This window comes from Pseudorasbora parva, chromosome 1 (assembly GCF_024679245.1).
Source record: "Pseudorasbora parva isolate DD20220531a chromosome 1, ASM2467924v1, whole genome shotgun sequence".
Classification (NCBI taxonomy): domain Eukaryota; kingdom Metazoa; phylum Chordata; class Actinopteri; order Cypriniformes; family Gobionidae; genus Pseudorasbora; species Pseudorasbora parva.
The window spans coordinates 57,774,327-57,800,054 of NC_090172.1; the positions used below are offsets into that span (position 1 = coordinate 57,774,327).

General features: G+C 38.3%; 2 protein-coding genes across 2 annotated transcripts; both read right to left on the minus strand.

The window, feature by feature from the left end:
- Window positions 1-137: 137 nt before the first annotated feature.
- On the minus strand, window positions 138-14,896 carry dnajc3b (DnaJ (Hsp40) homolog, subfamily C, member 3b). The gene is made up of 12 exons (XM_067446462.1): window positions 14,679-14,896; window positions 13,696-13,806; window positions 13,332-13,456; window positions 13,162-13,236; window positions 11,528-11,671; window positions 9,990-10,171; window positions 9,062-9,181; window positions 8,347-8,452; window positions 7,399-7,519; window positions 5,631-5,763; window positions 2,976-3,124; window positions 138-1,400 (listed from the first exon to the last, which is right to left on the minus strand). Exons 1-12 carry the CDS (start codon window positions 14,761-14,763, stop codon window positions 1,255-1,257), a joined length of 1,497 nt encoding a protein of 498 aa, XP_067302563.1. The 5' UTR covers window positions 14,764-14,896; the 3' UTR covers window positions 138-1,254.
- Window positions 14,897-15,941: 1,045 nt separating this feature from the next.
- Window positions 15,942-23,962, minus strand: cldn15a (claudin 15a). Its single transcript, XM_067452011.1, has 5 exons — window positions 23,503-23,962; window positions 21,782-21,946; window positions 21,541-21,622; window positions 16,636-16,743; window positions 15,942-16,463 (listed from the first exon to the last, which is right to left on the minus strand). The coding sequence occupies exons 1-5, from the start codon at window positions 23,717-23,719 to the stop codon at window positions 16,367-16,369; spliced, it is 669 nt and encodes a 222-aa protein (XP_067308112.1). The 5' UTR covers window positions 23,720-23,962; the 3' UTR covers window positions 15,942-16,366.
- Between the last annotated feature and the right edge of the window lie 1,766 nt (window positions 23,963-25,728).

Below are 25,728 nucleotides of genomic sequence, written 5' to 3' on the forward strand. Positions count from 1 at the left end.
ATCTACCCTGCAAAAACTAATTTCCGACTAATTGCCCATCACTTGACTTTCAGTTCAATTAATGAATTCATCGAATAATATAAAATGCATCTCTTAGATGTATCCATCTTAGCAAATAAACAAAGACACTTGATAAATGAGTCTTCACCATTCATTTTTAAGTACAGCATATCTTGGAGTTTTTCATGATTGTGTTTATCTTAAAACAAATGAAAAACAAGCATAAAACATTAGGAAGACCAATGTCCTTAACATCACTGAGGTCAAGAAGACATTTGCATTGGCATGTCGGCACAAACTAAAAACTGTATACCCCCAAAAACTGCAAATCTTTTAAATAATAGTAGCTGCATGTCATGTATATATTAATTTATTTCCCACTAACTCTTAATTGCTTAAGTTGGTTGACCTTCAACTTGAAATCAGACAGTGCAGAAGTAACTAATCAAGTTTACATAATAGTTTCAAAGCATTGTTGTGGGACATTGACCTGTTGATAAATTAGACAAAAAATTGACCAAATAAAGGCTGCTTCATAGTCTGTCATCTGATTTATCATTGGCAACAGCTGTAAAATGATCATAAACATTCGGCAATGTTACCTTTAAAAACAAAGACTTCAGTAAAAAAACTATTGTGCAAACTGGTTTCAGATCAAAAGGGTCAGGCTATAAAGCAGCTCAAGGGCAGGTAACTTTCTGGGGGGTTGAAGTTGAGAAAGATATGAGAAAAGGTACCTCTTTTACCTGAAAAGCGTGTAGTACTGCTTTATCTTTTTCAAGGCTGCCGGCATGTCAGAGCTGAAACTTTAAGAATGCAAATATGACATACTGGTGTCAGAGGTACATGGCACAGTCTAAAAGAAACCACAACCCTAAATTCTGGAGTGTCATTTAAAGAAAACAAGCAAGCAGCAGGAAAAGAAAAAAAAGTAAAGTTAGAGATGGCACGTACGTCAAAGAACATTTCGAGCTGAAGTGGCTCGGCTGGGTTTAAGACTCCAAGTTCAACTAGACTCCATTGAAAGTCTTTTAGCAGAGTAAATCAAACACCAAACTAACGGCGTTTGCCCGATCAAGTAATTTTCTCCTGGAGAAGTCAAAAAAAAGCCTGTTGGTTCAAGTCTCAACAACAACAACAACAAAAAAACTTTGATAAGATTCCTCCAAAGCTCAGTTTGGAAAACGCAGGTTCTCTAGCCATGTTTCTTATTCCAAATCATTGTCCGTTTATACTGCATCTGCCACTCTGCTATTAGTTGTACTGGAACTTAAAGTGGAAGTTTCCGCCCTCAAAGGGGTTGAAGCCAAAGGGCCATTCTCTGGGCCCTCCGCCTCCTCCACCCTGCTGATTCTCAGGGTCCAGAGGATCCTCGCCCGAATCAAACTTCTGACGCATTTCTGTACAGAAAACAACAAAGAAGAATACATATATTTGAAGGTAAAAAATACATCAGCGATAAACCAAGCAAAAACAAAATGTTAAAGTGCCCCTGTCATGCCACTTTAAAGTTTTCTGTTTTTGTTTTGGAGGGCTCCCAAAACAGATTAGCATTAACCCAAAACTGGTACTGCAGGTGTATCCCCCCTCTCCCACTCCCCCTGACTCGAGGTTGCCAGATTGGCTGCGGGATCAGCAGGAGCGTTTGTAGCTGCAGATGGGGTAACTAGAGCAGATCTGGCAACCCGGATGCAAAAACACTACTGACTTTGTGATTGGTCGATAGATGGAGGGCAGAGCTTTAGGCCAAAACACAACATGTCAACATCAACATCAGTTGAGGGCTGCAACAACAACTTTTAAATGACAATATCCTAGCCGGACTACTGTTGTCTGTGATATAAGTATTTAAAATTAATATGATTTATTAATGTCTAGTTACATATCAGGGCCATTTCATGATTAATTAAAATACATTTCTTACATACAGTTGCTTTAATATACATTGCACATATCTCATTGGCTGCCTGATTTCCACACGGGTATACGGCACCGATGCACTGAGGGATGCAATGGGTTCGGTGAAACCCTTCTTCAAGTTCCTTTACTTTGAACTCAGTGACAGGTGACTGTATACACCATAGACCGTATACACAGGGCCAGGGCCCAAGTGGACTGTAATAGCTTCACACACTTGCTTTACTATTTTGTATTATTGCATTCTGGCGCCTCTGTTCTGCAATACAATGAGATAACTGCACATGTATCTGTATACATGTGATAAGCGCTGTTAGCAGAGTTATTAAAAGCTCCACCTGCCATTGCAACGACTCGACTCATGTAAACAAAAGAGATAACAGCACACAATCTGACGTCAAAGGGGCACACTTCGACTTCACAAGCCGAGATCTCCGGTTTCACCATCTACACAACGAGTTTGTAAAAATCTTCACCAACCTCAGTTACCGGATACTGTGCTTGTGTGTGGACGAACAGCTAAACTGCGTAGAGAGGGACAACGCGTCCTCAGTCTCTCTAAATCTCTCCTCTCCAGGAGCCTCCTCTGCTCTGATTGGTCAGTTGGCCCAGCCTGTTGTGATTGGTCTACTCTGCTCTGATTGGTATGACTGGTCACTTACAGCGTCTTCTCAACATGCCGATAACACAAACCAAACTCTTCCAGTCTCAGCTACATCAACAGTGTTTACGGGTCAGAGTAGATGTTCGCAGGCAACCTTAAATTTGTTACAAAGCTACGTAGGTTTATAACAGGAAGTGAGAGTGGAATTACTGATGACTTATTTCTGCAGTTCAGAATCGATTCTTGCTTTTAGGGCACAACTTTATTTGTAATGCACTTTGATCTATAAAACTTTGCAAACCCAGCAATATTACACACCGCATGAAAGGTAATATTTGAAACGGCAAAAAAGGGGCACTTAAAAACTGACTAACAATAGTTTTCAATAACATACTGATTGGAAAGAATTGACAACCATGTTAACATGATTTTGTGTCACCTAATATTCTCTTACCTGGATCTGTGAGCACTTCCTTTGCTGATGCAATATCAATAAACTTTTTCTCTGCCTCTTTCTTGTCTGTTTCAGACTGGAAATTATCAGGATGCCACTGCTGAGCCAGCTTTCTGTAGGCTTTTATTATTTCTTGTTTGTTGGCACTCCTGAAAACAAATGAAAAGAGACAAGCATTTCTGTTAAACAACCTTAATTTGGCTATCTATTCTTATTACCATCTACTTGTTGAGTTCTGACAAAAAGAATACTGTTTCTGCATCCAAGCCTCCGATTTTGCCAAGCCTGAAATTTTCCCATAAAACCAGTGACAACATGCAGCGACAGCGGCCCATTGGTTTGTCTTCTGAATTGACAAGCCGAAGCGAGAGAGACCTCCCCTCCATATTAGGCGCTTTTTGATATTTATTTATTATTTGAGCGCATGGAACTGCAAAAAGCGAATATCCGCACAGCGCAAATACTGCTCTATGAACGGCCCTTTGACTTATTTTGTTTTATACAATCGTGTGATACGGAAACATTACAGTTCTGTGGTGAATCAGCTGAAAACAGCCGCGAGCATGTAGCCTATTCATGACGAGGTAAAGTGGACAACGGCAATACACACAAACGCTTCACTTTAGCAGAACCACAACTTACTCTGCAGCCACTAAAAGCGAAGAAATATGGTGTTTTGGAAGAAACATTTATTAAAAATGTTGCTATATTACATAAATTAATATTGCAGAATATAAATCACTTTTATAGAGGCTGTTTTCGTATTTTCTACAGGTATTTACATTTTTTTACTTACAAATATAATAGTTTATTATATATGTTTTATATAGTCTTGGAAACCATATAGTCATATAATAAGGATCAAGGTTTGTACAGTATGTTTTTTACCCTGTGACTACCTTGATTTTACATTTGAATGAAACTGGTCTGCAGTTAAACTATAGTCTATAAAACAGCTTTAAGTCTGGATCCCATGAATTAAGGACAAAGCTTTTTTTCCTCTTTAAAAGTTTTAACTTTTTTTTTAAATAGATTTAATTAAATTTAATATCCTCATGAAAGATAGATAACAGTGTCTTACTTAAATGATGTGTTAACTCTTGAAAAATATGATTGTTCAACCCAAAAATGTGATCATTTACTCACCCTAATGTCATTCCAAACCTAAATGAATTTATTTCTGTGTAGCATAAAATAAAATAATTTGAGTCTGTTTTTTTGTTCATACAATATTCAAATGGTAGCCTAACCAAAATGGCTCGGTTGCCAACATTCATCAAAATATCTTCTTTTGTGTTTCACAGAAGTCATACAGGTTTGGAACGACACGAGAGTGAGTAAATGATCACACAATTTAAAAGAAGTAAATTTACTTTAATGCATCCTAGCTCAAAATCATCAGTGCTTTACTGCCAAGGGCATTTCTCTGTGACAAAAAAAGCAATATTAAGTTTATCTGCATTTGCAGCAAATTCGATAATATCTATCATTATTTGTCCTTGTCCTAGTTTTATTTATATACCCCAGCAAAAACATTCACAGGGAACTCATGAGCCGGATGTGCTGGGTATGCCAGAGCCGAATTTTAGCCCCAGTCCAGCCCTGCATATGAGCAATGTTTATTCATATCACACATTTAAGCTAAGCTTTTAAAAACTTACACGGTGCATCCAAAATTGCATGCTGTATAGCAGGTACTACATTTGGTTTGAAACTTAGTTTGTGACTGTTAAAAGTATGTTCTATATATATGAATATTGGTAGTATAAATTAAATTCGGATGTACTACATACGCCATGATGCTACTGTCACATGACCTATCAACGTTAAAGATAACAGACGCCCTGCCCCGGTCCTTGGTTAAAATAGCAATTTTCTCACAATTTACAAATAGTTGGAAACATTTGGGATATTGTAGGTACTAACTGAACAAAATATATAACACTGAGCAGGTGGTTTTTGGATATTTTACTGCAAAAATACTACATAGTCCAACTTTAAATGTGTCACTTAACTGCTATTTTTTGCATGCTATCTAGTAGGGAAGTATTCGATTTCGGACGCAGCCACAGTGTATGCTAGTCTCCATGCTTATGGCATCCTGGATACCAATATTTTAACTATTCAGAAAATATGAATCACTGTGTGACCAACTAACATTTTGGTATTAGATAAAGGTTAGGTTAGGGTTAGGGTTTCAGTAGTATTACAACACACTGTGAGCGAATAGCACCGTTTGTTGTTTGCATCTGACAGAGTGTTTGAACACAGAAATGGTGAGGCATGACGTCAGAACTAACAAGATCTCAACAAGCCCCAGCAACAACCTTTGGCCATTTTTTCTGCATTATCATGATAGAACAATTGTAAAGATAACAAGTCGCACAGACAGAACATGTTTTTCTATTCGATGCTCTAATTGTCCATTGTTTTTCACTGCAAGCATGTGCAAGGTGGACATGTCAGACCACTGCACTCGTGTCTTTTGTAAAGTCTTGTGCATGACATGGCATTCCAACAATGCTCAATTTAAAAAACACATCTCTAGACTTTTTTTCCCTATTTCTTCACTTCACTTACCCGCACTATGTGTCGGCCCCTAACACTGTCTGCCATATTTTAAAGCAGGATTCTGATCATTAATCATTGCCTTACCTGCTGACCCCCAGGATCTTGTAATAGTCCCTCTTGCGAGAGAGCTTGAGGAGCTTCTGTGCTCGATCGAGACCTTCACGAATCTCTTGGTTGTCCTGATCAAACTCCCGAGCCTCCTGATAATCTTCCACAGCTGAGGAGAGGAACAGAAGAATAAACAGGAGCTCATTCATGCATACAAAATTAAATTACACCTGGTATTAAGACATGTTTTGATCGATCAGATTACAAGGGGATGACGCTAAATACAGGAGTAAAATATGCTTTGACTTTTGTCCACTTCCAGAGGTAGTCCAAAACGCATTCGACCGGATTGCTTTTATAGCATAAACACTAATGTGATTGAATGCGTTCGAACAGCCACAAAAGACGCCTACTCTCCACCTTCTGACCTAATGCGTGGACATAATGGGAAGCGCGCTAGCCAGATGGGATTTAATCTTTGTCGGCCGAACACCAAAGTTTGGTTTGAAGACAAAAAAAACGCCCCAAGCTCAGTTCTCGCACCATTCCTGATTTCCAACACACACACACACACACACACTCACAGCGTTCGGCGTGATCTTGAGGCTGTCAGTGCAGAAACACAAGCTGCTGCTCTCTGTATGCTTTTCCATCGTCTCCAGGTGAGCTAATATGTAAATCGTGTGAATTTACGTCGATTAGATCGAAAGATCTGAAAAGGCCCATACATTTACCCAACGCCCATAGACCCTCCCCTCAAAGAAATCAGGACAGAAGTGATTGAAAGTAGGGCTGCACGAGGGGAAAAAAAAGAAAAAAAATTCGCAATTAACATGAAATCACACATCACGATTTGGCTTATCGCGATTATGAAATCCGCCAAAGGTGCAATTATTTTTTATGCGCAGTTTGCCAGTGCAGGGCAGCTCTGTGATCAGTAGTAAACAGTGATGGGAATGACACGCACTATTGTACTTCCGCAGCACATATTTGGAGTACCTTGAGCTGGCTACCTCTGGCTTGAGCAGCATTTACTACTGATCACAGCTGTGCTTCATTGAGAAGCTGAGCGTTCAATAATCACAGCTTTTGCCAAATCGGTTAAATTAAGATTTATCGTGCAGCCCTAGCTGAAAGTGGAAAAAAGAAACAAATTAAAAGAGGAATGTGTCTCCCTCATCCACTTGTAACATGATCGACCAAAACGCATCTTAAAGGGGTGGTTGCATGCGATGTCACTTGTTTAACTTTAGTTAGTGTGTAATGTTGCTGCTTGAACAGTATCTGCAAAGTTACAGCGCTGAAAGTTCAATGCAAACGGAGATATTGTCTTTTAAAGTTATGGCAGTTTATTGCCTACAAAAGCGGCCGGTTTGGACTACAACGAGCTTCTTCCTGGGTTGGTGACATCATAAACCCTCGCTAGTCTCCGCAGATGTGACTTCTGCCCGTAATGGTAAGGGGCGTGGCGTTTCCGGACAACCTGTGCTTGGCACTTCAGCCAATAAAAATACAGGAAACTACATTTGGCCATCTGACCGATCTAAGACCATTGCGTTTTACAGAGGGATGGGCTTCATAGAAGCAGGAAGCAGTCGAGCCGTTCAAAGGACAGTGGAGACAGCGGTGTGAAATAAAGGTCAAATATAAGAAAAATAGAATGTTTAAAAAAAAAAAAAAAAAAGAAGTATTAAGACATGTTATACTGTGCCCCATAAACACAAGCCTAGAAAAAAACACGGAACCATACCTTTAATACCAGGTGTAAAGAGGGTCTATATGTAGTAAACGAGTGTCGTACTACCTTTCTCATATTCCTGCAGTAAGATGTAGGCCTCCGCTCTGTCCCGGAGGATGTGGATATTCTGAGGTTCTCTCTGGTGAGCTTCTGAACAAATGTCTAAGGCTTCCTCAGCACTCTTCTTCTGGAGGAGTCACAAGAGAGAGGTAGAGAAAACCACAACCAATGAGATGAGATGAAGGCTAGACGCCAAAACTAGACTAGAACTTGTCTTAATGCTCTTGCATTATTCACCTCTAATGACGTGAAAGAGCACATACCACATTAATGGTAACTAGAAGGGCTTTCAGTCCTTTTAAAGGTGCACTATGTAGTATTTTTGCAGTAAAATATCCAAAAACCACTAGGCCGGTGTTATATATTTTGTTCAGTTAAGTACCTAAAATATCCCAGATGTTTCCAACTATTTGTAAATTGTGAGAAAATTGCTATATTAACCAATGACCGGGACGTTTCAGCATAGCGTTTGAGGGACTCGCCTGTCAATCCCGTCATATCTGCGTTACCAGAGTAATCATAACATCGTTTTAGACAAACTTAAATGTATCTAATATGATAAACAGAGCTGCATTACCTCAAAATCATAACCGGAAGAGCGGATCAGTGCAGGCGAACGCCGTCATAATAAAAGTCCCGGTATTCGCGAGGCGGGTATTTGTTTAACAATCACTCCAGCAGCCGTGCTCAGCTCCACAACACTCGGTCCTGCTCTGCTTTACACTACAGTAACGCTAATAACTGCATGCATGAACGTGATTTCTGCCCGAGTCCTGTTTTCCACCGGCTGTGATAAGACCACATCTCCCAAGATGCTGCGCTCACACTTTGCGTCATCAAACTACGCATTTGTTTTGAATAGGCGCCCTCCAGAGGACGGAAAGTTGCATAGTGCACCTTTAAATATATAGTATAACAGCATAATGACTCAATAAAATTTTATAATGTACATACTTTGACTAAGCAGAAACAGATCCTCTCCTTTGCTTTATTAGTGTAGAACGCAACATTCGGCTCGGTTCGCATCACAGACTCATACTTATCAATGGCTTCCTGATACCTGCCAATCAAGAGCAAAAAAAACACTTGTATTCAGCAAGGATGCATTAAATGGACAAAAATCAGTTTAGTAAAGTAGTAGCACTAGTAATTTAGTACTGTCAATTGACAGTAGATCCCCATTTCAAATAAATACTGTTCTTTTTAACTTTATGTTCAAAGAATCCAGTTTTTTTTAATCACGGTTTCCACAAAAACATTACTGTTTTTCTGTTCAAACTGTTTTCAACACTGATAATAATAATAATAATAATAAAGAAAATGTTTTGTGAGCAGCAAATCCTCATATAAGAATGATTTCTGAAGGATCATGTGACACTAAAAACTGGAGTGATGATAAATTCAGCTTTGCCATCACAGGAAAAAAATTACATTTAAAAATAAATTAAATTTAAAACTGTAATAATACTTCACAACATTACTGTTTGTACTGTATTATATCAAAATTCTGTCTTGCTGTGCATAAGAGACTTCCTTCTCAAGTATAAAATATTATACTTTATACTATATGATTTTATTATACTATATTTTGCCAGTTTTGAGTGAGGTAAGTGGAGCCTAGACCTAAATTAAACTTCTAGAAGTGACGGGGAAGAGATGTTTTCAGCACCTCTGTTCTGAGATCAGCTCTTCTGCAGAGTCCAGCTGCTTGCTGAGCTTCTTGACCTGTTTGTAGTGGGCAAAACACTCCTTGTCATCCTGATCCAGCTTCAGACACTCACGGACCTGACTGAAAACAGAAACAAAGAGAGAAAGATGAAGTGAACAGCAGCAAAAGATAGACACATCTTAACTTTTAGAATCAAAGTAAATTAAGTTAATAAGTTTGATTAAGTATTTCTATTACTTAATCTAGGTGCACACAGTCAGTGTGGGATTGACAACTTTACGGACAGGTATGACCTAGGGCTGCGCAATATATATCGAAATATCGCAAATGTACATATCACGATATGCATATCACAATGACACGCAATATCTGAATGATTTATAGGCTACTTAAATATTGTGAAAAGTGTATGTTTTAGGTCGGCATATAGCAGAAAATCGACTGGGCACACGACTGTTATTTATGTGACTTGTTTGAAGTTAAAAAGAGTTATTAAATGCAATTACTTGCGAAAAAACAACTCCTTGCCGTCTTGTGCTGTCTGACACACACAATGAAACGTGCACACAAGCCACCTCTCTGAAAGTGTGATCCCTTCAGTTCTGTTTCGTGTCTTGTTACACACTCAAACTACCAAACACACACACTAAAAGAATGTGATTTTTTTTTTAAATCATTTTCAGCTTTTAAATAATTTTTCAATATATAATTTAAATAGATTTTACACACTAATAGCAATATCGTATCGCATATTGAATATCGCATTATTTAACAAGGTATTGCATATCGCATTTTTCTTCAATATCGCACAGCCCTAGACCCTTGAATTTTCCTTGAAACGGTCTATATAAATTCCTAACCAAATGTAGCCACCATTCAGCATTCCAAAACAAGCCTGACAACTTGACATTTAGCTTGCAGTACATACTTAAGTGAGTCTTGATGCTCGCCTAAACTGTAATGAAGTTGACTGAGTTTGAGGAAGCCAGCTCGATTGTCCGCACGGAGACGTGTTGTTGGTGTCAGGTCCATAATGGCCTTCCGTGGCTCCCCGAGGCGGATGTAACACTCGGCTCTTAGTTCCCGAGACTCTGGGTCCCACGGAGAGAGCTGGGGAACAAAGAGAAAATGACTACAAGAAGCGTTCACACTGAGGTTTTGAATCTCTAGAGATCTTAAGCCTTATCAGCAACATTTGATATGTTATTTTGTGTGTTGTTTGTAGGACCATTAAAGGTGCAGTAAAGGTGCGATTTCTGAGAAACATTGCTGAAATTTGAAATCAGCCCAAACAAACACACCCCTCCCTTCATTGTTATGCCCCCAAAATGCACAAACACGGTGAAAGAGTGGAGGTCTCTATAAAAGCTGAAGCTGAATAGGCTTTACGACAGTGGTGGAAGTCAGAACTGGGACCATATACACGTACATACCCTGACGTTACGAAAAAATGAAAGAAGATGACAAATGAACGACAAGGAAGAACATACAAGACTAAATACAAGCAAGAGTTATTAGTCGCCAGCAGCTCCAGACAAACAATGACACTCAAACTGTCCTGTTACTAGAGCTAACTTTACAACAACTGCATTTCTTGATTCTGTGAAACAGAGCAAAACCAAGGTTACTCTCGTAATGAGCAGAAACAAGCCAAACTTCTTCATCTGTTCTCAGGCCTTCCCACTTCAGTCTCTCCAGTGCAGGAAAGCTTTTCTAATATTAATGCGGGTCCTAAACCTATTGCCTGTTTATAACTCTTCTTTTCCCAGTGATATTCCTCTGAGTTTTTTTTCTTTTGTAATGTCTCTCTGCCATCTCGCTTTCTACAGTCTTTCTTTCTTCAAATCTCCCTCTTACTCACTCTCTCCCCCCTACTGAAGCCCCCTACTGCTGATTGGCTATGAGTGTGTTGTGTGCTGCTCGGTCAGATACACTTTCAAAATAAATCAGAAATTTCTCAGAAATCACTTTCTGCACCTTTAAGTTCAACAACTTAAATAAGGGGAAGTGAGATCCACAACGATAAAGTGATAAAAGGTTAAATTCTGCTAGACTAGTCATGGCACTTGCATATTGCTGCCCTATTGTTAGCTTGATTGCTTCTATTTCTCTCCTCATTTGTAAGTCACTTTGGATAAAATCATCTGCTAAATGATTAAATGTAATGTAAATGTGCAGCTCTACTTTCAATACAGTTCACAAGTTCTATAGATGTCATTAATGAAAATGTGTCGTCTTTTTGGGGCTTCGCAGTATAAATCACATACCAATTTTTGTTGTACGGAAAACACTCTGAGATCTGAAAATGACTTCTAAAATGAGTTTCATGGAAGAAAATAAAGTCAAATGGCTTTGAAAAACATGAGGATGAATAAATGATACCTACCATCCTTTTAACTCCCTTTAATATTCCTATAACCAACACCTGTTGCCGCGTGTGTATTTGTGCTCTCCAGACTAACTCACCTCTATGACTCGCTCCAGCACCTGGACAGAAGTGGAGTAGTCTCCGTGGTGATAGGCCTCATGTGCCTCTTCCTGGAGTAACTCCAGCTCATCGGCCTTGTGGAGCAGATCATGTGCTTCCTCGTGATCCGGTGAACGCTTCAGCTGCAAGAGAGACAAGTTAACAGAGCAAGAACAAGTAGATGCAGAATGTGATCTGGTTTGAGAATAAAGCTGCCAGGTTTTAAAAGGGATGGTTCACCCTAAAATGAAAATTGTGTCACCATTTATTTGCCCTAGTGCTGTTCTAATACTGTGTGACGCCCTCTGCTGTTGGTCTTGGGTGTGGCTGTTTGGCACCCATATTGATACACCTGTAACCAGTACTTCAGGCTTCTTTAAAAACAGATCTCCAGTTGAGCCAAGTGGGATTTGGAGGAACTTTGGGGATCTTTGGTTTTTGGTCTTTGTTTGGTTTTGGACTATGCTTATGTTATGGTTTTGTTCTGCATTTATGCTCGTATTTATACAACATCGTATTTCACTTTCACCCATGCATTTTGCCCTACTCACTGATGTTACTGACGGACACAGAAACATGATCTTCTTAAATTGTTAATGTTACCTTCATTTATTAGTTAAGAAACATATTTTTTTAGCTTAATATTTGGTTTGTGTGTGTCTCTTGTTTTTGTTGCTTCCCTTCAGCCAGGGGTCGTAACAACTGTATGCCTTGTTTCTGTGAAAAGCAAACCAAGATGTAATGTTTTATTTAATGGAAATCGTGGCCTTGGCCGTTGGTCTTCTGTGCTCAACTGTGTGTTCATGCGCTGCAGTTCACTCCGTCTCGCCCAGAAAAAGCACACATGATGCGAAAAAAATCACGAATGTCAAAAATGCCACATGAAATATATCCATATACCTTCTTCTCTGAGGTGAATATATCTGTTGTTCATCGCAACAAGAAGTTACGTCACTTCTGTCAACTATCATTCTGACTGACACCTGGAGCTCCAGTCCGTAGATATTCAACTCAGTGAAGAAAGTACACAGATTATTATATTTTGTGCATTTCATTCATCTTGATTTCACATCTTGTAGGTAAGTGTGCGCAGAGGCTCCGCCTTCTTTCACATTTTCCGCTTCATTTCTCCTCTTGAGTCTGTCGAGGTCAGATTTACGAGAGTGAAAACTTGAACACACTGGAGAGCTGCTAGTAGAAAATGAATTATTATTAATACGATAAAGCAGCTTGGTTTTAAGCTATCTATTATATAGAGTGCTATATAAACATGACGTGACTACTAGAGTGTCGATATGCAGAACTCTTGCTATGATCTGATGATTTTCCTATGCTTTATTAAAATGCTTGCTGTTTTTGTTGTTGTTGTGTGTTTATTTTGTTATTGAGAAGAACGAGAGCAGCACATATTTACATATTCATCTAACCGTTGCTCTCAGCTGAGTGGGTGGCGTTGGGTGTTCGCTAACAGTATATTGCTGTTCGCTTACTTCGAACTTCGTTTTACACCTAAATGAAATAGAACTTCACTGTGAGTATATCAGGGCCTTTACAACAACACCAGGGTGAGTAAAAGATGACGTAATTTTCATTTTAGGGTGAACTGTCCCTTTAAGGGAATTGTTGCACTCACTACTGCTTGGAAGTCTTCTCTGGCCTCTTGAGTACTTCCCTGTTTCAGCAGAATATTACCCCTCTGCAGTCTGGCCTGAAAACATGTACACACCATACTGAGTGTTTATACTGGACTGTCACCTATAACCCTGTACGATATTACGTTCACAGCAACAAAATGTAACTCACAGCAAGGAAGTCTGGCTTGAGCTGAATGGCTTGGGTCAGGTCTGGCAGCGCTGACTTGGATTTGCCCATGGCCAGGAAAACAGCAGCCCGTTTGTAGTATGTCAGGTAGTTCTTAGAGTCGCCCTCTATTAAAGAAGTTTGCATTTGTTAATGAAGTGCAACTGAATATTGAATTGTCTAAAACAATAAAATCAACCTAAATGCAATTTAGTACTGATTACTAAATTCTGATTACTAAAATCTGATTATTAAAATTGTACTAAATACAAAATTCTGCTGCATTTATTTGACCCTAATCTTTCACACAGTAGTTTGGCTTTCATGTGTGTGAGTGTGAGTGTGTCTGTTTGTCTGTCTGTCTTACCCACAGCTGAATGATAGTGAGACAGGGCCTCAGCCAGCTGTCCGGCTGCCAGCAGCTTACGGCCCATTTCCAGATGATGCTCGATCTCAACAGGTGTGGCACCTAACACACCTAAAAAGAAGCGACTTATACATGGCACTGGACTTACAAAAGACAACAGCTGCTTCCTGTGGCAGCTTTGAAAAACCCCGGTCGGCCTGATGGGATTAAGTTTGCATGCTTTTTGTTTACATCTCCATTTCCAAATGGGTAAGACTTTCTGTAATATTATACAAGCAAAACTACTTTAAGGATTCCATATGCATATTGTGTTTCATTTCACAATGGCAGCACAAAAAGTGAAAGTATGCATGCAAACCACCTTGGCTGTTCTGGAAAACAAAACCTAAAATGACTAACACCTCTACTTACTCTAGTAAGGCTTCTGTTTTAGATTGTTAAAAGCTTAAACTGTACAATATTACCAACTTTAAAGTCAAGGAAGATAGCGGTAATACACACAAAAAAATAAAAACACAATTATCACTTCTACGCCTCAAACAAATTATGATTAAATGTATAAAACAGCATTACCATAGTGCATATCCAAAAATAACATTTGTGGTTTTCTTTTTGCATAAAGTCAGACCCTAAAGCCAGATAATTTTTTTAATAATGTCTGTGTTTCAAATCCTACCGAGCTGTCAATACAGTATCAGATGACATGATTCAAATTCTCTCTAGATAGTCATCTCATAAGTTTTATAAGCCCATTTCTTCCTGTGAAGGTCTCATGATAGAGTGATAATATCAGATGATGATGCCATGGTGTTATATCTCATGTTTACCATATACAATGATATTTTAAGTGGTAATACTATTAACATGGTAACTTACGTGTCCAAAGACTCCCTGACAGCTTAGTACAGGCAACCTGACAAAACCTAAATTCCTTTGCATATAAACAAAATCTCATGAATGGGATTAGAAGAGTAAAATCTCACCGTCCAGCTGTAGGTCCAGGACCACACAGAGCAGAGACAGGGAGGACAGGACACTGTTTAAACCTCTCCGTCGTCCCGAATCCATGATGGCATCTATCACACAACCGTACGTCTTTCCACTGTGATCCACAACAAGCAATGTGAGAAAACGAGTATTTATACGCAGATCACCATCACCGCGGCATATCCGGCATACTTGGTAAGGAGATGTTTCTGTAGTCCGGGTTATAAATATGTCCGAGTTGAATAAAGGAATGCGAAACTTTAGTTCCGTGTGTCTCTCAATAATCAACACTCTGTAAAGAACAAGTGTATTATACTTTGTAGTGAGTTGTTTCTTTGCCCGTGTGACTGACTGAGCACAACAGCTGTCGGCCACGTACTTTTGGAGGTATGCTCTCGCTGGACCTCTTAGGTGTACAATTCAAATCGCCCTACATTTCAGCGCGATGACATCCGTGTTTGTCGACAAACGTGGTCCCGTCCCATTGGCCGAACTATTTTAGCGCACTGGACGGACACGCCCACGGCCACATCTTTCAATGGACTGATAGTTGATATGACCCATCATTTACTAAAGATGAAAAGTCTCGCCTCGCCCAGTCTCGCCAGTAAACGAAACAGTGGATGCTATGGTTGGTAAATATCTGTCTATTCTATTCTATTCTATTCTATTCTATTCTATTCTATTCTATTCTATTCTATTCTATTCTATTCTATTCATTCTGCTGTGTTTTATAAAGCTCATATAGGCCTAGCATTATAGAAAAGAATACAACATAAAATAATCACTCAGTCTCTGTAGTAAACTGGAAACCATGGAAAATATTGGTGTCTATTCTATTCTATTCTATTCTATTCTATTCTATTCTATTCTATTCTATTCTATTCTATTCTATTCTATTCTGCTGTCTTTTATAAAGCTCATGTAGCATTATGGAATAGAATACAACATAAAAGAAATGCCCAGTCTATGTAGTAAAGTAGTAATATGTATGTGTGTGTGTGTGTGTGTGTGTGTGTGTGTGTGTGTGTGTGTGTGTGTGTGTGTGTGTGTGTGTGTGTGTGTGTGTGTGTGTGTGTGTGTGTGTGTGTGTGTGTGTGTGTGTGTGTGTGTGTATTCTATTCTATTCTGGTGTTTTATAAAGCTCCCATAGAAGTGTAAATTATACAATTTTGAATGAATGGAAAATAAAATATGAAATCAGTATTATTGTCGGTATTTAGTGAGCTGTGTTAAACAATAAAACATCCCTAAATACATAATGGCCTTTTTAATGTCATATGTTTAATGTTTGTATAAAATACATCATATAAAACAGAGTCATTTGTACAAATAAATGGAGAAAAGATCATCAACACATAAAGAATCTTATTTTTTTATATACCTTGATTTATCTAACTGCGACAACATAATTCTAAAACAAAATTTAAGCCATTTCATTGTGTAATACCTATTCAGGGAATCATCTCTTTCATTCTGTGTAATGTTATCGAGGTGTTTTTGCACAGCAAAACTGACATGGTAACATTTGACATGATTTATGACTTATTCTGAGGTGACCAAAAACTGCCAGTGTGTCTAGTACTGTATAAATATTTACATAATTGCACAGACAGTTTATTAACAGTCCACTGCCATATTAAAATGTCATGTTTGGCCATGAAGTTGACCAGAATAGCTTCATTTAGACATAGGCATTTCTTCCATAAGTGCTCTGAGCTTCTCTCCTGGATGTGCTCGCTGAGTAAACTGTTTCTCGCGTGGGCTGGTATGGGTAAGCGCTGCAAGAATGTAAGAAACACACCAGTTCATCAAATAACTAGCAAAGCATCATGTGAAAGATAATAGAAGTGTGTGTGTGTGTGTGTGTGTGTGTGTGTGTGTGTGTGTGTGTGTGTGTGTGTGTGTGTGTGTGTGTGTGTGTGTGTGTGTGTGTGTGACAAAGCAACTCACGCCTTCTCCTGTGAGCCTAATTTGCAGCTGAACATGAGACAAGCTCCACCACAGATGGAGAGAACACCCGAGGCCCAGCCGATGTATAAACCCTCTCCGATCTCATACCTACAGCACAACAACAATCATATAGAGCAGGGGTTTTCAAACGTTATGATGCCAAGGACCCCCAAATATGATGAAACTTTTATGAGGGGCACCCTTCCTAAAATCCATCTGTATATTTTTATGTATGAAAGATAACATTTAAACAATTAAAGGGGTGGTTGCATGCGATGTCAGTTGTTTAACTTTAGTTAGTGTGTAATGTTGCTGCTTGAGCATAAACAGTATCTGCAAAGTTACAGCGCTGAAAGTTCAAAGCAAACGGAGATATTGTCTTTTAAAGTTATGGCAGTTTATTGCCTACAAAAGCGGCCGGTTTGGACTACAACAAGCTTCTTCTTCTTCTTCTTCTTCTTGTTATATGGCCGTTAACTCCGTTGGAGTATTACCGCCACCTACTATATAACTTATTTAATTGCATGGGTGATGTATCTGTATTTATTGTTTAATTGCCCCACCCACCCCAAAGGATAAGATCCCATGCTTTAACTGACGCTGCGTGTTCAGCTCCTCCAGTTTCCACAATGGGCTCCTCACTCTCTGAGATGGATGAAAGCAGGCTACTAAATCTATATCCTATGCTCTAATCCTGTACACTTTAAGAAGGTTAAAACCGCCGTATATACCTGATTATCTCTCAAATCCTTTCCCAATAGGTCCACTACACTTACTGGTCTAGTCTTTATATTGCTGAATAGACTATTACGATCATCATGATATTTATTACCAAGCTTCTTCCTGGGTTGGTGACATCATAAACCCTCGCTAGTCTCCGCAGATGTGACTTCTGCCCGTAATGGGAAGGGGCGTGGCGCTTCCGGACAACCTGTGCTTGGCACATCAGCCAATAAAAATACAGGAAACTACATTTGGCCATCTAACCGATCTAAGACCATTGCGTTTTTCAGAGGGATGGGCTTCATAGAAGCAGGAAGAGAACGAGCCGTTCAAAGGACAGTGGAGACAGCGGTGTGGAATAAAGGTCAAATATAAGAAAAATACAGAGTTTAAAATAAAAAAAAGAAGTATTAAGACATGTTATACTGTGCCCCATAAACACAACCAAGCCTAGAAAAAAAACACGGAACCAGCCCTTTAAATAAATAGTAAGTGTGACATTATAAATAACACATATTGTTTCCAAACTTAAATTGGCTATGGTTAATGTTGGATGTATAAACCTGAAGAAGAACATTTTCAATTAAAAATGATTTGTAACTTCCACAGTAAATGTATGTAAGCAGCTTCTGCATTAAGAAAACTGCCTTACAACCCCAGAGAGCAAGATAAAGGGGACTATAGTAAGAAAAACTCACTAAAGATACAAAGCAAAGATACAGGTATACAATTGTATACGCCAAGAAATGAGAGAAACGTTTAGAAATGAAACCGAATGTTTGGTAGATTTTTTCCATTTTTGCTGTGCCTTTTTATTCTCTCAGACCCTTCTGGAGGACCCCTTTTTTAAAACCCCTGATATAGAGTGTAGCGACTCAGGCGAATCAAACACACAATCGCCAGTTACATTTAACAAATATGCTTTGAAAGTTGTGCTGATGGCAGACCTTCCCCCAACACAACAGAGGGAGATTCTTCAGTCACCCTGGAAACCATCTGATAAGGTGTTTTTATGGCCCCGAAAGGAATTTGGCCACATGAAGTTTCAGACACAAAGAGCTTAAGACACAGAGCTTTTGCCTCAAATTATAGACAAACCATCTATAGATGAACATGCACCCCAGGACATTATATGTAAACACATAACTGTTTTGTAAAATGTTTCTTCTGTATGGTATTTTGCATCTTTTTGTCTGTGTCTTAACAAAGTACTAGTTCAGATAACCTCATATATGTCATGTCTCCTATCAAATTAATGCTCACTTCACGACTTACACTTCCATGTATATCACTTATTCAGAAAATGCAATGTGTGTTTGTTGCATTAATTATAAGTATGAAGACTCAGAGACCCACTGAGTCGAACTTTCAAACAAAGAGCCATAAATCTGCTGAGGAATTTCCCGCCGGGAAATCCCAACACTCTCATTGGTTAAGTCTAACCCTGGAGGGTGGGACTATTTCCAGACCTTAAAAAGACCAGTGAAGACAGGCTCTTCCCTCTTACCCTCTTCTCTCTCGGAAAAACTCTCTGGCTCTTCTTCAACTCTCTCCTGTGGGAGCCAACACCCACGGGGGGGGGGGGGGGCTGGCACTCAAGCCATGCCACCAATGCAGGCCCTCCAAGCAGGCCTCATCTCTTCCAAAAATCTTCTCTTCTACAATCCGATCTTCAAGAACACGAAGCATCGCTAAAGCAAACAGCCGCTTCCCTCCCAACCTCGGAAAGGACCGCCGGACACGCAGAGACACGCAGAGACACGCAGAGACACATACGCACACAAGCGAGAAGCCAAAACGAAACCAAAAAGAATGCAAGTATTCTTATTCTTACTGCTGTAAAGAGGATGTGTTATTCTCCCGTTGGGATAAATTAACTCCGTGAAGGTCGTATTTGGTTGAACTGAAGGAAAGCTGTTTCTTACCCTCCCCCACTCTCTTTGTCTCTCTCTCTCTCCCTCTCTCTTTGTCTCTCTCTCTCTCTCTTTTATCTCTCTCTAACTTCAGTCTATTCATTATTCTCTTTTATGTATTCTTTCGTTAATATCTATACTTCTACTCTCTTGATGCATATTTAGTATGTACTTTCTGTGTGAATTGTAGTGTTATTTTTAGTCTGTGTTTATTAAACCTTCAAAAGACATTTAATGAGTTGAATCTGTTATTCTGCCACATACACAAAGTCAATGAAACTTGCGATCTAAACGTTACCTAACTGCTTATGCTACTATGTTAGTAAAGTAAACTGTATGACCATTTGAAATATTGAACTTATCCTGATCAGTAAAGTTAATGTTTCTTATGCGCTTGTAAAGCAGTAATCCCTTTATTGAGAATTGATTTGAAAAGTCTATAACTAATTTGCAGGACAAACTTAGTAGGATAATTTCAAGCAATTCCGTAAAGGGTTACTTGTATTTAATTAAACAATTTTCCCTATCGGAAAATTTTAATACGTAATGAACAACTGGCAAATCATATTCATAAATTCATGAATATTGAATATTAAATCCCTTTTGAGTTAATTATTCCCCGAGACATTAAACTCATTAGTCGTTGTTGTTACAAGAGCAATGTCTTTTCAGCATCAACATTTGGACCAAACCTCTCAGATATCATACAAATGGGCTATTTTGATCATAGCCTACAAATATAGTACAGCTCAGTCAGAGGTGGACAGTAAAGAAAGTACATTTACTTGGGTACTCTACTTAAGTGCACCTTTTTAATATCTGTACTTTACTTGAGTTTTTTTTTTCTTTCTGGAAACTTACAACTTTAACTTCACTACATTTAAAAGACAAACATTGTACACTGTAAAAAATTATTTAGAAAAAAAGTTACCTGGTTTCCTTAAAATTTTGAGTTCATTGAAATTGAAATTTTGAGTTAATACAATGAAAATGTTTTGTGATTCGACAACCTTTATTAAAATATTATTAAAAGATTTTGTAAGCATATTGGGTAATTGTGTGTTTTATTTCTGATGACGCAGTGAAACATGACAAATAGTGCTATTTTCATGATTTATCACATTTTTTACGTGGTTCAGATACAATAATATTTTGAGTTTCTATTTATTAAACTAATTTCCTTCATTGTATCAACTCAAATTTTTAATTTCAATAAACTCAAAATTTTAAGGCAACCAGGTAACTTACTTTTTTAAGTTAAACCAACAAAAAACACCACACATTTTTTACAGTGTATACTTTTTACTCCACTACATTTCTATCAAGGTCCTCAAAGTTGAAAGTCGTTTCTGTAACAGCTTTGAAAATCAGTGGAGGATTTTTTTTTCTTCTTTAAAAGGTGTTTGATTCCTGAAAGGGTTTCTGCAAAAACCCACTCTTGTAGGGTCACAGCTTTTTTTTTAACACTGATCCGTTTATACCAAAATGGAAGAAGACGGATGTCAAAATGTTCATTTTGGCGGGTATTCATACACTGTAAAAAATGATATGTTCAATAAGTTATGACAACGTATGTTTTTACAATTTTTTTTAACTCATCAAAATAAGTTAAGAAATGTTTAACTTTTTTTTATTAGTTATACAAGATGTAACTCATTTTTTAAAGTTAGTTTAACATAATTTATGTTGAAATAACCTAAACATTTAAGTTGATTGTACTGCAGAAGTTAAAAATTTGCCTTTTTTTTTTACAGCGTATAAACAGTGTATAGGATCCGTGCATTCGGCCTTAAAGTGACAGCAGCTTTGTAAAGAACTTTGTAACTTTTATACAAGTATTTAAACAAGTTTAAGTTAGTCGTATGCTAGCTCGTCAGATTGGACCATCACTGACTGCCTTAAAACATGATGGCATAATGTGCATTTATACAACAATAATAAAATAATGCGTTGACATAAAGGAAATTTACTTTTGATACTTAAGCACTTTTGAAAACAAATACTTCTGTACTTTTACTTAAGTAAGAATCTGTTTTTACAACTTTCACTTGTAACATCATATTTGGCCAGTTGTACTTATACTTTTAGTCAAGTTATTAAGTTGTGTACTTTGTTCACCTCTGAGCTCAGTGATGGTCTGCAGATTATTTAATGAATACTTTGTAAAGCACCTGTTGGATGTGATCAGAGTGGAGTATTAAAGAAGACAGCAGGGGGCAGCATTTCCCCTTAAACTCTTGAAGATAATCATAATCATAATCATACTCACTTCTGCCCAGGGTAGAGCGGGTTGAAGAACTCTTGGGTGATATTGGCAGCGTACCATGACACCGATACCATCGTGCACAAACCTTTACATGAGATTAAAAACATAGCCCTAAAGATTAACAGATACAATAGCAACAATAAAGCATTCTGGTAAGAAGTGAATCTGATAAGACCCGCTTTAAAGATAACGTGTTACACTTTACAGTCGTCATCCTATGAGATGAACTATTATTGGGCTTTACCCTGCAGCAGAAAAAACACGCCTCCGGTACCGGCGATCCTGCCCTTCAGCAGCTGGTTCTCCCCGCCGGCCTTACAGCACTGCATGCCGATGAGCGTCGCCACCACGCCGAACGTGCCGCACACCACCGCCGCGATCATCAGCGCGCGAGACGCCTGGATATAACCTGCGCGAGGAGAGAAACATATACCGCATTGTGATACACTAATAAACGTGAAAGCTGAAAGAAAGAAAGAAAGAAAGAAAGAAAGAAAGAAAGAAAGAAAGAAAGAAAGAAAGAAAGAAAGAAAGAAAGAAAGAAAGAAAGAAAGAAAGAAAGAAAGAAAATACATAAATAAATATTAAACACTAAACAGTAGCCTAGTAAACATAAATAAAGACAAATGAATTAGGCAACTAGACTGAGAATGAATGAATGAATAAAAAAATTAAAAAAAACATTTAAAAAGTACAGACCGGCAAAGAAAATACATAAATAAATAGTAAACCGTAGTAAACAAATAAAGGAAGACAATTAATTAGCCTACTAGACTGAGAATGAATGAATTAATGAATGAATGAATGAATGAATGAATGAATGAATGAATGAATGAATGAATGAATGAATGAATGAATGAAATTTAAAAAGCAGCCTACAGACCGGCAAAGAAAATATATAAAGACATAGTAGTAGCCTAAACAAATAGGCTAAAGAAAGACAAATAAATATAAAATATTTACTGAACTGAGAACAAAAATAAACAAACAAACAAATACAAAACGACAAATAAAATACTTCAATAAATAGTAAATAGTAGCCTAGCAAACCAATAATTTAGCCTAAGTCAAATAAATATAAAAATAATTACTGAAATGAGAACGATTAATAGATAGCCTATAAATAAATAAATAAAAAATAAAATGAAAGAAGGAGAAACAGACAAAGAAAATACATAAATAAGCAGTAAACAAATAAAGACAAATAAATAGCCTATAAAATATTTATGCCTTCTGAACTGATATAAAAAATAAAATTAAAATAAAGTAGGCCTAAATAAATAAATAAAATCAATATAAAATAATTAGGTAGTGGACTGAGAATGGAAAATAAAAAGAAAGAATAAAATACTGACAAGAAAATATTTAAATAGATGAAAACAAATGAATAAACAGAAATATTGAAATGTATCTAAATACATTTATATTGGGTTGTTTCAACCCAAATGGGTCAAATATGCACAAACTCAGCCACTTACATTTTAAAAATGGGGTTGTCCGTGTCTGACTCAAAACTGTTAAAACAATTATCCCACAGTGTAAAAAAAGTACGTAAAAATAGGGCACAATGTACTGTAACCTATGAAGGAATTTTTCGTTTTTTTTTTTTTTTTTTTTTTTTTTACAGGTGTTTTACCTGTATTTTGAATTGCACGTTGCATTAGTTTGTGTTTGTGGGGCTATCGGAAATTTTCGTAAAATTACTGGATAATTTACAGGCTGAAAATTACCAGTATGCTACATTTTACGTTTCTACTTTTTAGCATTTTTTTTAGAGTGCAGCCTATAAATAAATAGGAAACGAAAGAAAAAAAAAGAAATAAATTATTTACAAAACACTGCGAACGGTGAGAATTTTATTTCCCACAAAAATGTAATTGATCTTCATTGTTTATTTATGACAGGCTAATATTAAGTTGCTACAGATGGTTACATTATTAGGCCATACAGTGTTTTGTCCCGTACCAGACAGGGCGAGCAGGGAGGGGAATTCACGGCAGTTGTGAACTCCCGTCGAGTCGGTGGCGCAGGACATCCACAGGTTCTCGTACAGGGTGGACGTGGTGATCACTGTCCCGTCTAACGACGACACTTTCCAGTAGCGGTTCGGGATCGCGACGCCAACCATGATCCAGCTCACAAAGCCAAGACATAAAGCAACGACTTCAATAACAGGATCCATGGCTGCTTAAGATCACACAGGCTCCAAAATCATCCACAATCACCGTCAGTGTATTTCTTTGTTATGTAGGCTATGTCTCTGCTTTAGGCTATTTACTTGTTTTAAAAAATCTGATCACCCTTTGCTGAGAAATTATTGAATATTTCCAGGTGTGATTGAGCCAATATTTCCATGGAGAGCGAGATTACACCAGTGTGACACACGAAACGTGTAGTTAAAGCAGCGGTCATTTATAGGCTCTGTTCGCCCTGCCCTCTCGTGTCCTGCTGTTTGTTGCATTTTACACCCGAAACTCGGCAGCTGGTTATCACCAAAGTCCAATGGTCGTTGCCTGACCTTCACTGGAAAATGATGCATCCGTTATGTATATGGACTCAAACACAATGCACACTGTAACGTGTGATTAGTTGACTTCATATGTGACTGTGAGGAAACCCGTTGCCCTATATTGGACAAGTAGCCTGAATAGCAATATCTTGTATTATTGTGTTTGTGTATCATTATCACAGTCTTCAGATCTGCTCAAGAGATTAACACTGTTGAAAACGTCCTGTGCCGTTCTTTAAAAAAACTTTAATGAATGGAGGGTTCATAAGAACAACATTTATTAGTTTTTTGCAACATTGTAATTGTTTTTATTTGAACTCTGACTTGTTTGTTCAGCACATCCCACAGATGCTCAATTGGATTGAGATCTGGGGAATCTCAAACTCACTGTTGTGCTCCTCAAACCATTCCTGAAGCATTTCTGCTTTGTATCAGGAGCATTATCCTGCTGGAAGAGCCACAGCCACAAGAGAATACCGTTTCCATGAAAGAGTGTACATGGTCTGCAACAATGCTTATGTGTAGATGATGTGTGTCAAAGTAACACCCACATGGATGGCAGGACCCAAGGTTTCCCAGCAGAACATTGCCCAAAGCATCACACTGCCTCTGCTGGCTTGCCTTCTTCCCATTGTGCATCCTGGGGCCATGTGTTTCCCAGGTAAGCAACGCATACACACCCAGCCATCCACATGATGTAAAAGAAAACATGACCATGGCCACTTTCTTCCATTTTAACGTGGTCCAGTTCTGATGCTCTCGTACCACTGTTGGTGCTTTCCGTGGTGGTCAGGAGTCAGCATGGGCACCCTGACTGGTCTGCGGCTATCCCGCCCCATATGCAACAAACTGCGATGCTCTGTGTATTCTGACACCTTTCTATCAGAACCAGCATTAACTTTTGAGCAGTTTGAGCTCCAGTAGCTCGTCTGTTTGATCGGACCACACAGGCCAGCCTTCGCTCTCCACGTGCATCAATGAGCCTCGGCCGCCCATGACCCTGTGGCCGGTTCTCCACTGTTCCTCTTGGAGTACTTTTGATAGATACTGACCACTGCAGACCGGAAACAGCCCACAAGAGCTGCAGTTTTGGAGATGCTCTGACCCAGTCGTCTAGCCTTCACAATTTGGCGCTTGTCAAACTTGCTCAAATCTTTACACATGCCCATTTCTCCTGCTTCTAACACATCAACTTCGAGGACAAAATGTTCACTTGCAGCCTAATATATCCCTCACTTTGACCTCAAGAGACGCTCTAATGACTGTAAGCGACCAACTCTCATGCCGGCGGACTCGGGTTCGAGTATCACTTGGAATGGGCCAGGTTTGAACAGAAGGGGTAACATTACACATGCATTTATATATTTAAAAATACATATGCATATATATAAAATATTTATATAATATAAATGATATAAATATATACATGCAAATATGTCTTGCAGATGTACATGCATGTGTTTGTATTCAAATATACATAATAATTATACGCATATTAAACACACTTTTTTTGGGATGTGATTTATCACGATTAATTTGACAGCGCAACGATTAATACTTGAAAATTCTGACATGCAACCAATTTAAAACAAGCGGTGACTACTCCAAAATGTTTGTAATTCTTTCAAACGTTAACCTGGCTGATTAATAATAAATAATTTTAGTGAATGTTAATAGGCTAC